We start from the raw sequence: 15,990 nt of genomic DNA on the forward strand, positions 1-15,990 counted from the left end.
TTAAGAGATTTTATGTGCATTGCAATGAATACACAATCTATGGGGACTAGTTAATCAAGCCACCACTTAGACTTTAGGAAATGTATAATGTTACTTGAATTGCTGCTATTTTAGTGCATTTCTGTCTTTATACTGTTGAAGGCTTTGTTTGGAATATTTTAATAAAGCAATATTGTTACATATTGTTTTGTTTTCTTTCCTAGGAAGAAAATAAATGCAATTTTACAGAAAAATAAGTATATATTGAGTGAAATTTCAGCCCTTTCAAAATCTGTGATTTATGGTGATTAACTATGAAAAATTATGCAATTAATCATGATTAAACATTTTCATTGTCTGACCACACTAATAAAAAAAAGTCTTAAAGGGAAATTCTGCCATCATTTACTCAAGTACTTTATTTATTTACATTCCACAGAAGAAAGTTTTGGAACAACATGAGGGTGAGAAAATGATGACAGAATTTAAAATTTTTGGATGAACTACAAAATCTTAAGCAATTTTGCTTCTCAAGTAAATTGATTTTGTTTTCAGAATGTTTTTATTGGAAAACAAGATGTTGGTTAAGAATGATTATTACACTCTGACCTGTATTTTCCTCTTCTGTTTCAGTCATTTTCTTTTAATCAAATGTAATTTGGCACTTTTTCTCTCAAAAATGTCTCTTGTTGATGTAAAGGTAAAAGCAGTGTGTGTTTGCACATTGTTGTTATGGACAGAGAGTTTGGGACCATAACTGCTTGACGGACTGGTTTGTAAAAACAGAACACTACCTCTGTGTACCACATATGTATTTGTGTCCAGGGAAGTGCTTTCATGTGATGGAAAGTGTGTGTCTGTGTTTGTCTCACACATGAGTCTGCATTCTCTGCGTGTGTCTCTGAGAGTACTCCGTAGGAGGGGTTGAATACGGATATTGGGCGGAGCTGGTGTATTTTCCTACACCAGTGTCTTGCCCCACCCCTTGACTTGTCCCCTGTCCTGTAGGATACATTTCATAGGCTGGTCCTGCCTCCAAAGGTGGGGCAAACCCCATCCTGTACTGAGGTGTCGTTGAATAAGCGTAGCTGTCAAAAGCAAGTGGATTGGTTGATTCCAGCAGGCCACGCTCTCCAGAATAGTCTGTGGCCTTGGAGATAGGGTTGGGTGGGGCTTGGATTTGTGACGCCCTGGCAATGGTGTTAAAATGAGCGTAGGTGTTGTGTGCCATTCGAGAAGCCGGGCGAGGCTCGTAACGGCCTGTGGGCGCGGGGTGTATGTTGGTCACTGGGCTGCCGGCTGAAGCGGAAACTGAAGCAGGATTAGGTGGTCGGAATTCTTGGTACAGCAGGGAGCGGGTCGAGGCGCGAACCTCATCATGCGTCGTAGCTCGAACGTTGTAGTAGCCATTAGTGGGGTCCTGGAATGACAAACATACAGTATTCTTTCACTGTGCTGAACTTGGGTGCATTTTTCAGCCTGATCTCATGAAATTTACATGACCATGGCAACATTTTTGCAAACCAAAATTTTGTGCTGTATTAGACATTTGACTGCAGTTTCCCAGTGAAATGTCCAGCAGGGGTCACCAAAAACAAGTGAAATGATGTTGTAATCTCATGAGATTTGTAAGGTGAATGGAGGTAGATGGATGTTTTAATGAGTAAAATGTACCTCCCTAACCTAAAACTTAAGCCTAAACCTAACCAATAGTGTCCTAAAAGATAAATAAGAGGTGAACAAAATAGACATTCTTACCCTTAACGAACGCCTAAGCCTGACAGCCTGAATGTCAATACAGTACAATACAACGTACTGTACATTTTATATATACTATATATACTATTTTTATTGTATAATGTGTATTCTATATTGTGTGTATTGTATACTGTACATTGTATGTTATTATTTGTATATTGTGTTATGTGTAATTATGTATATATTAGATTTTAAATTGTATTGTGTAAAACTGATGTTTATTGTAAATTGGTATATGTCTCATCACTGTCACGACTACTATGTTGCTCGGAACTGCACCCAAGAATTTCACACACTATTGCACTTGTGTATATGGTTGTGTGACAATAAAAGTGATTTGATTTGATTTGATTTGAGCCTAACCGATAGTTTTAGTTTAAAAATCAAATTCGACATGAAAAGCAAATTTTTTCTAAAGCAACCACGTCATTTTGTGTCGCTTCTATGACACCTTGTTTTACTTTCACTTTCGTTTCGAGCATCCTTGACCGGGTTCGAACTAGAGGTCTTCACACAAATTTGTGCCCGAACCCAAAGAGACCCGGAAATGTACTACCTGGACCCGAACCCATCTATTATTAGAAAGCTTAGACACGTACCCATGCAGAACCGAGAAATGCCGGACCCAGACTGGACCCATCTATTATTTGAAAGCTGGGATCCGGACCCAGCCGGGAGACACAGACCCGATCAACACCGATTTCACAGCTGATTGCTTAATTTAGTTAATTTAGTTAATTAATTTAATAAAGTTAATTTACAAGTTGTGGAAACAAAACTGTGTGTGTTACCTAATGTAACGTTAGTAGCCTAGTAGTAGAAAGTTGGTAAAATACATCCAGGTTTTCTGTGATTCCTCTCTTGCTGATTGAAACAGCGTAGCTAATCCACTCATTGTTTCACCTTCAAAAGTCCACTTGCTGTCACGGTGATGGATGATAAATTTGACTTTGCAGTTTGTTTGTATCTCGCATAAGATAACTTTGACTGTTTGCCTTTTTGAACTATAATAACGTTTGCTCGTTCATTGCCACGGCTGCTGATGTTAGCACTGCTAATTTGCTATCGTGTGCCTTAACTCTGCTCTGCCTCTGATGTCACTCAGCTCGTTGTGGCTCCACTCCATTTTTCACCTTATTTCCCGGCCCGCACTTTCTCATCCTAGTTTTACAATGTTGCCAGTTACAACACACACACAGCACCATCATCATCAGCGCTGTCTGATCACAGCCAGGTCTTCTCGAATCGACTCGGGTATTACACATAATGTTAAACAGACCCGGGACCCACAGCAATAGAATGGGATGGGTCTCGGGTCCTCAGGTTACGGTGGACCCATGAAGACCTCTAGTTTGAACCGCAGTCTTCTGAGTCCAAAAAAGCATAGTAGCCTATGTGTCTGGTCTATGTGCATGTAGGCACTGTGTAGGATAAATCTCTGTGTATTTGTACAGCTCTATATGTATGTTAGTGTAATCATTATGTGTGTATAAATGGGGATGTTGTGTATTTGTAAAATCAATGGGGCTCATTGATAAAAAAAAATTCTATATAAATCGTCTGTAAATCCATCTGTACGTATTGTAAATCGTTGCATTCAATTCACTGGCACAATTTACGCACAAATGTTTTAGGTAAAATTTACTCAGAAATTAGTTTGTGTTTCATGAATGAGGCTCATTGTACCTGTAGTACAATCAGGGTCCAAAATGAATGCTGACCAAATGTAACGAAAAATATATATATTTAATGAGTTTACTGCAGCGCATTAAGGTAAACAGATTTTTCGTGCTGTCCATAACTGAAGGGTTTGAACACAGGACGGGGCTTGAGCTCTGAGATTCTCCTCTGGACTATTTGACTAAAGTAAGAAATAGAAAGACAATTTTTAAATAATAATTGGTATAGGCGTTTTAAAATGTAAAGGTGGAGGGATGGCATAGGAACTGTCACCAGTGCGATGGAAGCAGTCCCTTATATATATCTGGTAAATGATCCTCCCGAACTTATGTTTGGAACTTAATATTTATATAGATCCTCATGTGACCCCACGTCCACATGTGTGGACATTGTATTTTGGCTTCGCTATATGCAACGCATAATTTAAATGAATTAAAACAGACTGAATACTGTTCGAAAGACGCTACACTGTCATTTAAGGGTAAAACTTCTGGCGCACCGGATCATGTGACACAACAGCATGTCGTTGACATACAGGAAGCGCTGCTACTGGTGCAGCACCAACAAAAGTGCCTCTGGTAAGAAACCTCTTTAAGTTTATTGATAAATACCTTTTTGTTTGTAAAGAGTAGCGCCTCTAGTTTCATTTGATATGCGGCTTTAAAACATCCGTTAATTTTTCGCGCGTCAGCATACTGATAAGCATGATGTCCACATATGTTGAAATTAGGACTGCATTCCCTCAAAAGCTGAAAAAACATGTAAGTTATTTTGAATATTTTTTAACGTTAACACATCTGTGGGTCAATTCCCTTCATTTTAATATACATTTTGTTATTGTTTTATTTTGTTATCACTGTACAATATGGTTCTATTCATTAACATTAGTAAATGCATTCCTATACACGATCAGAATGCTATTCTGAGATGTGGGTTGGCGCTGTTTTGGCGGCACGAGGGGGACCTAAACAATATTAGGCAGGTGGTTTTAATGTTGTGGCTGATCGGTGTATATTTACTATGCATTTTCACATTGAGAATAAATGTATTCATGCAAAAGCTGAAAAATTTTGCTTTCAGAGGATTTATATGAAAATAAGGTGCATTTCTAACTGTTCTGAGACCAGTGCATACAGACAGTTCTGGAGGTTAAATCATTCACTAAATAGGGAGCAAGTGAGCAAGGATGCACCCTATAGCCCTAAGTTTTAGGCTGCAGATGATGTTTGGACCACTCAACATGTTTAGCAGACATGGGACAATGATAATCAGTACATGGATTCAGAATTGTATAATATATAATTTTATTTTAACATGGTTGGCAGTGATTTGATGATGCTGGCCATTACTTTTAATAAGAATTATTAATTCAGCTTTATAGAAAATCAGCTGTAATGTCTATAATGTCTCAAAAACATGAATAACCAACACTCCTGGACACATAATAAACTATTAGATGAAAAAAATCGAATAGTTTCTAAATCTAAAGACTTTCTATAGCTTGGTATTACTTAAAATTTCACAACTTAGTCCCGTTATCCACATATGTATGTCTGAAAACGATATGCACTAGAAATTAGGATAGGAGGATAACCCATTTTCCATTTCCAGTTTTGATTGGGTTAATGTTCCTATGTCGGGGTGGTTGCGATGCTCAAACAAACAAAGCCACATTGTTGACACTTTTTGGGGCTTCTTTACAACTATGAGCATATTAAACTGGGATAGGGGAAAGTATTTAATGCTGAAAATGTAATATGCATCACCAAGGGCAGCACTCATTTTATGTGTGTGTGTGTGTCCACTCTGTTTCTTACCTTGGGCTCATACTCCTCCACCTTTGGCTCCAGTGTGTCACTTTGCAAGTCTTGCTTCAAGTCCATGTCATCTTTGAAAGGCTGGGTGGAGGGAGAAAGGGAGACAGAGGGAAGAAACTAAACCATCAAACAACAAAACACACACACAGAGAGAGGGAAGAAGAGAAGGAGGGAGGGGGAGGAAAACAGGATATCAGGTTTATCAGAATTGAAGAATAGATGTTCTTTAGTTTGTGGTTGAACAGGCAAGAAAGTATGTTTTACAACTGTTGACTTAAAAAAAACTTTACAGGCATACTACAGGAACAGTTAGAAAAGCTCAAATGTATTTATTTATTTAATTTATGTGCATAAAATATTTTGGTAACACTTTACAAGAAGGTTCTATACATTAACATAATGCATTATGTATCATGAACTAATAATGAACAATAGTTTTTGGACAGCATTTATTAATCTTGGTTAATGTTAATTTATCAAATTTATTTGTTAATGTTAGTTCATAATGCAGTACACAATGCATCATGTTGCATTGTATGTTTACAACATTTAATGTAAGAATGTGTAGACAATAGACATTAACAATGTGTTAACTGATGTTAATGAATAACGCCTTATTGTAAAGTGTTACCATTTTTATGAAATAATATGACACTGTCATTGTTAAGGCCTAGAAATACTATGAAGCTATAGTCACAAATGTAATAATGTTCTTTTTTAGGTTCACCTCAAAAAGCCCTTTCTCTACTCTTTCACAGCTTGAGAATAAAATCAAGTATAATGGTTAAGTAAACCAGACACTTTAAAACTTCAGAATGAAGTGTGTGTAGTTCTCCCTATATGGATTCTTCCTGTAGTGCCTCCTAAACTCATTGTCATTTTAGAGATTTTCCATTTGTCGAGGTGTGTGACAAGGAGGAGGGCGGGGCCAGGCCATGACTACGCATGCCCAGCCCCCAATTGGACTAATCAGCCGAGAAGAGGGATAAGTGCAACGAGATGCAGTAGTTCGGGAGAGAGAGAGAGAGCTACAGGCAGCTGCCCTGTATGCATTTACATTTGTGTGTCTTTGTGTTTAAGTTTATTAAAAACAATACTTTGATGCTTCATCTGGTTCCCACTGCCTCCTTGTCACAAGGTGAAACTACTTTATTGGCTAGAGTTTCAAGTCAGGTATTATTTTGAGATTTCAGAGGTGGAGAATCCCTTAAATCCAGTGGTGATTCTATTGAACTTTGTGAGATATGACATCTTAATCAATATATTGTTTGTCAATGTGGCTTGTTAGGGCAAAACGTTATTGCAACACATCATTTCATTGTCACTCAAAGTTAATTGCTCTAGTATGACTCTAGTATAGGCTAATTTTCAATTAAGTATAACAATTACAAAGTTGAAATTTCAACTCCAGTTCTCATTTAATGTTATCTTTTCTTCTTAATCTCCTTTTTCTAAATTTCTTTATTTTGTGTGCTCACAGCAAAATAGTAAGTCCTTAAAGGAATAGTTCACCAAAATGAAAATTCTCTAATAATTTACTTGCCCTCATGCTGTCTCAGATGTGTAAGACTTTCTTTCTTCAGCAGAACACAAATGAAGTTTTTTAGAAGAATATTTCAACTCTGTAGGTCCATAAAATGCAAGTGAATGGGTGCCAACTTTTTGAAGCTCCAAAAAGTACATTATATTCATCATAAAAATAATCCATATGATTCCAGTGGTCTAATTAATGTCTTCTGAAGCGAAACGCTATGTGTGTAAGGAATATATCAATATTTAAAACGTTTTTTTTTAATAAGAATGTTCGTTGTACCTTGACGAGGGTGGAGTTCAAATTGCCTCTCGCGTGATGCAAGCGCGAAAGCCTCCTCTTAATAGAAACTCATCCATAGATACCTTATTAGCAGCTGCTTCTGTGGGCCGCAATACTGTTTCCACACAAAAGAAGCTAATACAGCAGTTTGAGCAAGGAGCTCAGTCTAAGGCATCTCCTACACTCACTCACTTGCATTCAAACTGATTCAAACAGCTCTCCTTTCCAAGATGGCGCAGCAGTTAATGTATCCAAACCAGCCGAATGAGGTATGTATGTATTAATATTTATGGTCCTCGGTTGTAAACAACACTGCACCTCTGTATTTTTTTGTATTTGACGTGCCAGTTCTCACGTGAACTTGCCAACGTGCTTTCACTTGACCCTCATGAATTTTTTGTAAAAAAAAAAAGAAAGTTTCAAATATTTATCTATTTCTTACACACACACACAGCGTTTTGATTCAGAAGACGTTAATTAGACCACTGGAAGCATATGGATTATTTTTATGATGCTATATGTACTTTTAGGAGCTTAAAGTTGGCACCTAATCACTTGCATTGTATGGACCTTTAGAGCTGAGATATTCTTCTAAAAATCTTCATTTGTGTTCTGCTGAAGAAAGATATTCATACACATCTGGGATGGCATGACACTGAGTAAATTATGAGAAAATGTTCATTTTTGGGTGAACTACTCTTTTAATATCAAGCTTATTTCAAATCAGACAACCTGGAAGTTTAGGTTTTTGCTAATGATACTCACGGAATACATAGCCTTTACCATTCGCGTTGCCGTGGATGCGCTGGCGGTCTCCTCCTCAAGATTGTGTGTCTCCTTATTGACCGTTTCCACCTTAATGTCTGGCTTCAACGTGACTCCACGACGACCTGGAAATGTAACAGTCAAGTCAAGTTTTGTCCTGGAGTAATCAGGGGTTAAGTGTCATACTCCACATTCATTTTATTCTTACCTTGGATTGAATTTACAACCTTTGTGTTAGCAGGCTAGTTCAGAACACCTTCACGTAGTAGCATGAATTATTATACCGTGTTTTACCTAATCAAAACTGATACTTTGTATTTGATATTAGTTGATCCAAAAGCTGCGATTAATGGGGGAAAAAAAGCATAAAAACACTTACCAATAACTTTTTATCATAATTTACCAAAGCTTTTTTCTTGCTGTCTCCTAGCCAAAAGAGGGTACCAAACTACATAATAACGTTAAATCAAGCTGCAACCACTTAATTTGTTTCTTCTATTTTTTTTATCCAGTTTTTAGAATATTGCCTTTTTAAATTACTTGTATTTTCATTTTTATATTCTTTTCTGAATCCCACTGATAAACTGGATAGATTTTAAAACAAAACAATTCACATGGAACATGTGCCACACAAATACACGCACACACTGTGTACTCACTGCCTTTGCGTTGTCGATAAAGATAGAATATCAGAGCAAACAGGAGGAGAAGAAGCAGAATGGAAGATCCAACAGATCCACCTGCTATCACACCTACAGGCACTATATCTATGAGAGAGAGACGGGTATAAAGCCTACAGACACTACTGATAAAAAAGAGAGAGAGAGAGAGAGAGAGACAGGTATAACATCTACAAGCACAATATCTGAAAGACAGACAAGTATAATACAGAAGCAAAGTCTTATAGAGAAAGAGATGGGTACAAAATCTGAGAGAGAGTAGTTTAGTATATAATATCTATGGGGTCTATAGACATTGTATTTGAAATAGAGAACTTTTTTTCTCCCCGATTTGGAATGCCCAATTCCCAATGTGCTCTATGTCCTCGTGGTGGCGTAGTGATTCGCCTCAATCCGGGTGGCAGAGGACAAATCTCAGTTGCCTCTGTGTCTGAGACCGTCAGTCCGCGCATCTTATCACGTGGATTGTTGAGCGCGTTACCGCAGAGACATAGCGCGTGTGGAGGCTTCACGCTATTCTCCGCGGCATCCACGCACAACTCACCGCACACCCCACCAAGAGCGAACCACATTATAGCAACCACAAGGAGGTTAACCCATGTGACTCTACCCTCCCTAGCAACCGGGCCAATCTGGTTGCTTAGGAGACCTGGCTGGATTCACTCAGCATGCCCTGGATTCGAACTCGCGACTCCAGTGGTGGTAGTGTAATAGAGAACTTTTGTATCCACTGTGTATGTGTATTCTGACCTGTCTCCTCTAGGGTGATGATCATGGTTCCTGGTCCAAAAGTGTTCCATGCAGTGCAGTTGTAAGTGGACTGGAAGTCAGATTCCATGACGTTACTGATGGTGAGAGTGGAGAGAACAGCGCCCCCCTGTGACGCAGGTCTGCTCTGTTCCACTGTGTACCTCTCTAACAGCGTCCCTCTCTCTTTTTCCCACACATTCTCCTTCCAGGCCCAAACCTGTATAGAGAAACATGCATATATACACAAGCACACATTAGTAAACAGTGAAATGTGAAAGTAATACTTGAATTATGAAAATACAACAGCATCTACCTTATTACAGGTACAGGTATACCTCAGGCATTTTCACACCTGGCTCGTTTGGAGCATTTGTTTCAGAACCTGGTGCGTTTTTCGCTTCGTTTAGGCATATATGAACACGGCACTCAGATCAGCTCCAAAACACTCAGACCAATTGCAAACGAACCCTGGAGCAGTTCGCTTGTGGTGCAAATGCAATCCGACCCAACAGACCAACAAACCAAACCCAAATAAAAAACCATGAATATACCTGATGGATCTTTGGAGAAGATCTGTAGGTCAGCACTTCACTGTAATTAATAATCAAAACATGGATAGCCATATGATTCCTGAGGTAATTTGAGTAGGATCGCTTCTCTTTTTTGGATAGCTGCAGAATACAGGTAGGACAGCATCGGCAACTTTATGACAGATACTGTATATACACAGGGGCATCGCTATAGACTTCAGTGTCATCCGGGGCTTAGACACAGGCCATATTATAATGTAAAAATAAGAAGAATCCTTCCTTCCATGACTTAAAAATGACCACCCTACCTGTCAAATAATAATTATATTAAGCACAACACGGCACCAGTTCAGAACATTATATAAGCAAATGTCAGGTGCACAATAAACGGATCAAACATGTTTTAATTTAAATAGCAGAGGATCAAAGCAAGAATTACATATTTTCGGCTCATTGTTCATTGTGCAGAAACTAACGCTAACAATAAAATCAAAGTCATTTAACAATTTCAATTTGCAATTGTCATTTATCATAATATTTTGAGAATTAAGTAAAAATTACGAAAAGAAAGTTGAAGCATTATGAGATTAAAGTGGTAATATTTTGAGAATAATTCGAAAGGAAAGTAACATCAAAATGATGTGATGGACAACAGCAAAGTGGAGCATCTGGGTCTTTACATACAACACCACTAACCAGGGAGATAACCTGGCTATGCAACCGAGCTGAATTTGTGGGAAGTTTTAGCAACCTCTCTGTTCATAAATGAGGTGTGCATTAATACAGGAGTTTTCAACATGTGGGCGCCTGTCAAGGGAGGCGCGGGATATAGGCTTGCACTCAGGTTAAGTGAAAAATAATTGGAACTGCTGTGAATTATACTGTATATGTCCATAACAAGATATTGTATGTGGTATCATGCCCTCAGCTACAGTATTGTTTAGAGAGGAAAACCCAACAACAGCACCGAGCTGGACTGTGCAAATCTGTCTGGTTCTTTCTCCTGAATAAATTACATTTCCTACAAAACCGCTGAAGAGTCCGGATACTAATAACTCTGTGCTGATGCGCCAAAAGACCACGGATGATTTAACTACATCCTCCATATCCATCTCTTTTATTAATGAAGCTGCTGGCTCAGCATCCGTTCTATTGTTGTGATAATGATGCTCTGTTTAGCCTAATATTGAGATTTTTTTCCCCCTCAAATATTTCTACTTTATTCACACAATGCTTTATTCTAATAATTTTTACTTTATTCTCAAAATGTTATGACTATAATCTCAAAATGCTATGACTTTATTCTAATAATTTTTACTTTGTTCTCATACAAAATGTAATATCATAATGCTACAACTTTATTCTCGTAATTTTTACTTGATTCACAAAATGTTATGACTTTATTATCAAAATCGTATTTTTTTTTAATTCATCGTGGTAATAAAACACCATCGTGGGATCACCGAGTACAGTTAAAAATAACTTTAATTTGTATAAATGCAGTTTCATAATTCCAGGTTGTTTTTAACAAAGCAAAGTTTCAAAGCTTGATAAACGGTATGAGAGTGTTTTTTTTCCCCCATTTTCTTTGGTGTGCAGACTTAAGTACAATAATTTGACAAGTTCAATGTCATTTGATTTTAAAGCACTGTTACTCCATGCACATGACATGGAAATGTGAACCAGCACGGGCAGAGCACATATACAGGCAGTCATTTTTGTTTGACTTTAATGTGAGATTTATCATTTTAAAACATTTGCTTTGTGCTGTTTAGGCTTAAAGCTCACTGTGCTGCTATTTTGAGTTGCGTTTGAGGAAATTCCTTTGCAATTAACATTCTTTATTCCCGCGTAGGCCCTACTGACTCCCGACTAAACCCGAGTAACCAAACAAGATGACTGGTGCATACATTAAAATCTACTTTGTGTGTGCATTGTTAAAAACAAATGAAGATTAGAAATGAGGCTTATAGATTATATATTTAGAAATAAGGCTTGCATAATAAAACCTCCGTGCCTCTGATACAGAAAAGCTGAACTCCCATGAGAGAAAATAGAAAGCTCCCATTCGAGGTGTTCGTAACGATTCATCTGATGAACTTGAGCATGAACAGCAGGTAAATGTCAAAGTACGAACTGTCATTTAATGCAAGTTGTGCTCACTGTCCAGAATTAATTTACATTTGAAGCCAAAACTGATGCCTGCCTTGTTGCTTTTGGACCCTGATGTAATTAACATTAAGCCTTACTTTTTTCTTTTTTTTTTTTTCTCATCACAAAAAAGGATCTAGCTACGCTGCTATATATATATATATATATATATATATATAAAAAATGTAAGTAATTAGTGCGTGAGAGAGAGCTCTGTGACCATGAGAACAGGCACTTTTCAATGCAGAAATAATGCAAAAGCAACTAATGATGGATAAATGTGACTTCGACACTGTTTTGGTCCATTTTTAAATGTTGCCTTGTGAAAGCAAACTGAACCAAGAAGAAAGTGCAACATTGTTACAATTTTAGCCAATGCTTCTGAACAAATCAAATGAGATAAAGGTCAGAAAACGCCCTTGAAACACAGCTTCAGTAGTGCTCTAAGGGCCATGCATCTGCTGGCTTTTGGGGACATATTCATGTAGAAAAAAAGTGGACCATGTTACCTAAACAAATAGTGATGTGATGATATTTTACACTTTTATGTGCTAAAATATTGAAATGCACAGATTAATATGTCATTTATATAGATTTGTTGTTTACTTATTTATATACACTACTGGTCAAAAGTTTTGAAACACTTTCTTTATTATAATTTTTTTTACATTTTAGAATAATAGTAAAGTCATCAAAACTATGGAATAACATAAATGGAAATATGGGAATTATGTTCCAAAATAAATCAAAACTGTGTTATATTTTAGCATCTTCAAAGTAGTCACCCTTTGCCTAGAATTTGCAGAAATGTACTCTTGACATTTTCTCAACCAACTTCTTGAGGTATCACCCTGGGATGCTTTTAAACAGTATTAAAGGAGTTCCCATCTATGTTGGGCACTTATTGGCTGTTTTCTTTATTATTTGGTCCAAGTCATCCATTTCAAAAACTTTTTTTTTTATTATAAAATTTTAGTTTTGTAATGAAATAATTTTATATGATGGCACAATTATATTTTTGTCTACAAAACTAATTTCAAACAGTGTTTCAAAACTTTTGACCGGTAGTGTATAGCATATTAATTTCAGAAATTTTAGGTGAAGCTGTGTTTTCTTAAAACAATCACCACTGAGCCTAACCCTACCCCTAAAAGAAAACTTTTTTAGAATTTAGAAAACAGTATTAGCTTTTTTTAAAGTATACATCGACTTTCCGATTAACCCTGTACAAAAAATTCCACTTTTTTTTTATGTATCATATTTGATACATTAGGCTTTAAAGGTCATTATCCTCCTGAGGCCCAGCAATTTCATTTTCTTAGCCTATACTGTACATGCTACTGTGGTAAATCCTGGGGTATTATCAGAGGACTCCCTGGGCTTTTCAGAGATACAAAATGTTTGAGAGTTTGGCTATGATGACAACTTCCTCTCCTTGGTCTATAAATATGGATTGAAATGTATCACAGTCCAATTCAGCACAGCATTTTTTCAATAAACAATTTTTACATATGTATTTTATGCACCAAACACTATATTGACATTTAAAATTGGGAAATTGTAAAACTTTTGTCGCTGGGTCTCTGAAACTTATGGTAAGATAGCATCATCATAGCTTGTAATGTAAAATAATGAGATCTTTATAATGACAGAGCAGGCTGCATATATTAAAATACACAGAAATATTAGTTCACACTTTAAATATATCTTATAAAAAGTATATGTCAGAATTTTTTTTTTTTTTTGTGGTGGGCATGAATGGAATGTAAATAGTGATTGAGAGATATCCCTATAGATATAGCTGTTGTATCATATTTGATACATATGGATTTCAACAGGGTTTTTCAATAAAATAATATATAAAAAAATGTAACCAAGCACAAGTTCCTTATATTCAGCAAATGCTCATTTTAAAATATCAGTAACAATATAATCATTACTGTCACTTCTACTTTATGAATATAAGCTGTCATTTATCCCAACATAAGAGTCACTTTTTGAGCAAGTCCGCTGCCATTTTAAATAGATCAATGTAAACGCTGAAACAACCTTTTTTTCACAAATAACCACTAGATGGTGCCATAAACATGTGAATCTTACACACTATAGGTCGTTTGGTTCATCAGCTTGAACGGAGAGTGAAACAGGAGCTGTCAAACGTTGTGCATCATATTTGATACACAGCGTTATAGGGTTAAAGACGACCCCGAACTTCCGCAAAGGGAGCTTTTGTCAGATTTAGCTCACTTTTGTGGACAATTTTGTTCTCAAACTATAGCTCAGTATATAAGCATATACACACGCATTAGTAAACAGTGACGTGATCATACAAAGTTGTGACAGTCACATTACACACACTCTTTCTGTGTCTCTCTCTTACTCTAACACACACACAGGCAAGGGTTCACAGACACTAACACATTTTTAGGATTTTGCTCTGAACTGTGGAAGTGCAGATACTTCATACAAAATGAACAACACTCCATCAAATATTCACAGCGCTAATGTGGGGGTGGGGGGGCGGGCCACAGGAAGGATGAGAGGATGAAGAACAAAAGTATATGGCCCTTTCCTCTTCTCTGCCTTACTTCCTCGTTCATTCCATTATTCATTATTTCATAACTACTGTCTTCACTCTTCACATTAAGGCTACTCCTGTTGTGCCATGTCTGATTATCCAGAGAGCAATCAGAGAGAGAGAGGGAAGACTGAGTATGTGCCCCTATTACTAAACTTACGCTCATTATGACTAGTCTTATTTTTTATCATTATTTTATTACTTTGATAACTTGTTTAATAAATGTTACCTTTGTAAGTCATTCTTACAAAGGTTGAATTATAGCCTCAATAATCGTTTACTTTCATTGCATTTTTTGTTCTTACACTGAAAGTGAATAGTGACTAGGTGCTGTCAATCACTTACATGTCTCATTCTTTGAGTTTTAAGGATGACAGTCATATGGGTTTGGAACACTATGATGGTGATTAAATGATGACAAAAATGTTATTTTTGGGGAACTATCCCTTTAAATGTGCTATTTCATTTTATTTTATACCATTGTTTTATTTTATTTGTTAATACTACTTGTTTACTCCACTGGCACTATTGTTTGATTTATTTTGCACTGCTTTGGCAATACAAATATACTGTTATTGTGGATGAATGGTACATGTACCGTTTTGTTGCAAAGGAAAGAGATAAAGAGGAGGAGGGTGAGACAAGGACAGGTGGAGGGAAGAAAGTAGAGAGAGAGAGAGAGAAGTAGGAAAGAGGCAGAGCATTGAGTAAAGTGCTGAGATTGTTAAAAGCTCACTCATTTGTCTGTCTTGTCTTGTCATCTGCTGGTGATAATTGACACTGAAAGGTACAGGACTTTGTTCTGCACTGTCACTCTTTTTCTCCCCCCTCCCCATCAGCCCACCTCATCTTTCATCTCTCTTTTAATATCTTTTTGACCTCTATTTTTAATGCTTCCTTTGACATTGCACTGCCTCTCACTCTCTCTCTTTCTTACACACACAGACACACAGACAGACAGTATTCAGTCAGGTCTAGTGTGACGATTATGATACAAAGACAAATGCAAATGTACAGTAGAAATCACCGAACTGGCACAGAAAAGATTTATGATGTAAATTTCAGACGCAGCACATCCTTAATTTGTTGCATAATGTCGATTACCACAAAAAATTGTTTTGACTCCTACTTTATATATATATATATATATATATATATATATATATATATATATATATATATATATAATATATATATACATTTATATATATAAATTTATATATATATTATATATATATATATATATATATATATATATATATATATATATATATATATATATATACATTTATATATATAAAAGCAAAAATCATGCTAACAGAAAGGCACTTACAATCAAAGTGCATGGGGCCAGTCCATAGACCCATAAAATATACAAGGTATAGCCGCAATATACAGTTGTGCTCAAAAGATTGCATACCCTGGCAGAAACTGTGAGATTTTGGCATTGATTTTGACAATTGACTGATCATGCAAAAAAAAACCTGTC

General features: G+C 36.6%; 1 protein-coding gene across 1 annotated transcript in view; it reads right to left on the reverse strand.

Annotated features, from left to right (window-relative positions):
• Positions 1 to 445: 445 nt before the first annotated feature.
• Positions 446 to 15,990, reverse strand: part of LOC127441017 (kin of IRRE-like protein 1) — a 70,789-nt gene continuing 55,244 nt past the window's right edge. The window contains exons 11-15 of the mRNA XM_051698133.1: positions 9,243 to 9,459; positions 8,472 to 8,579; positions 7,813 to 7,937; positions 5,235 to 5,315; positions 446 to 1,399 (exon numbers count right to left, since the gene is read on the reverse strand). Of these exons, the coding sequence (XP_051554093.1) occupies positions 848 to 1,399; positions 5,235 to 5,315; positions 7,813 to 7,937; positions 8,472 to 8,579; positions 9,243 to 9,459 (1,083 nt within the window). The 3' untranslated portion in view covers positions 446 to 847. The remainder of the gene's footprint in view (positions 1,400 to 5,234; positions 5,316 to 7,812; positions 7,938 to 8,471; positions 8,580 to 9,242; positions 9,460 to 15,990) is intronic.

Source organism: Myxocyprinus asiaticus, chromosome 5 (genome assembly GCF_019703515.2).
Source record: "Myxocyprinus asiaticus isolate MX2 ecotype Aquarium Trade chromosome 5, UBuf_Myxa_2, whole genome shotgun sequence".
Classification (NCBI taxonomy): Eukaryota; Metazoa; Chordata; class Actinopteri; order Cypriniformes; family Catostomidae; genus Myxocyprinus; species Myxocyprinus asiaticus.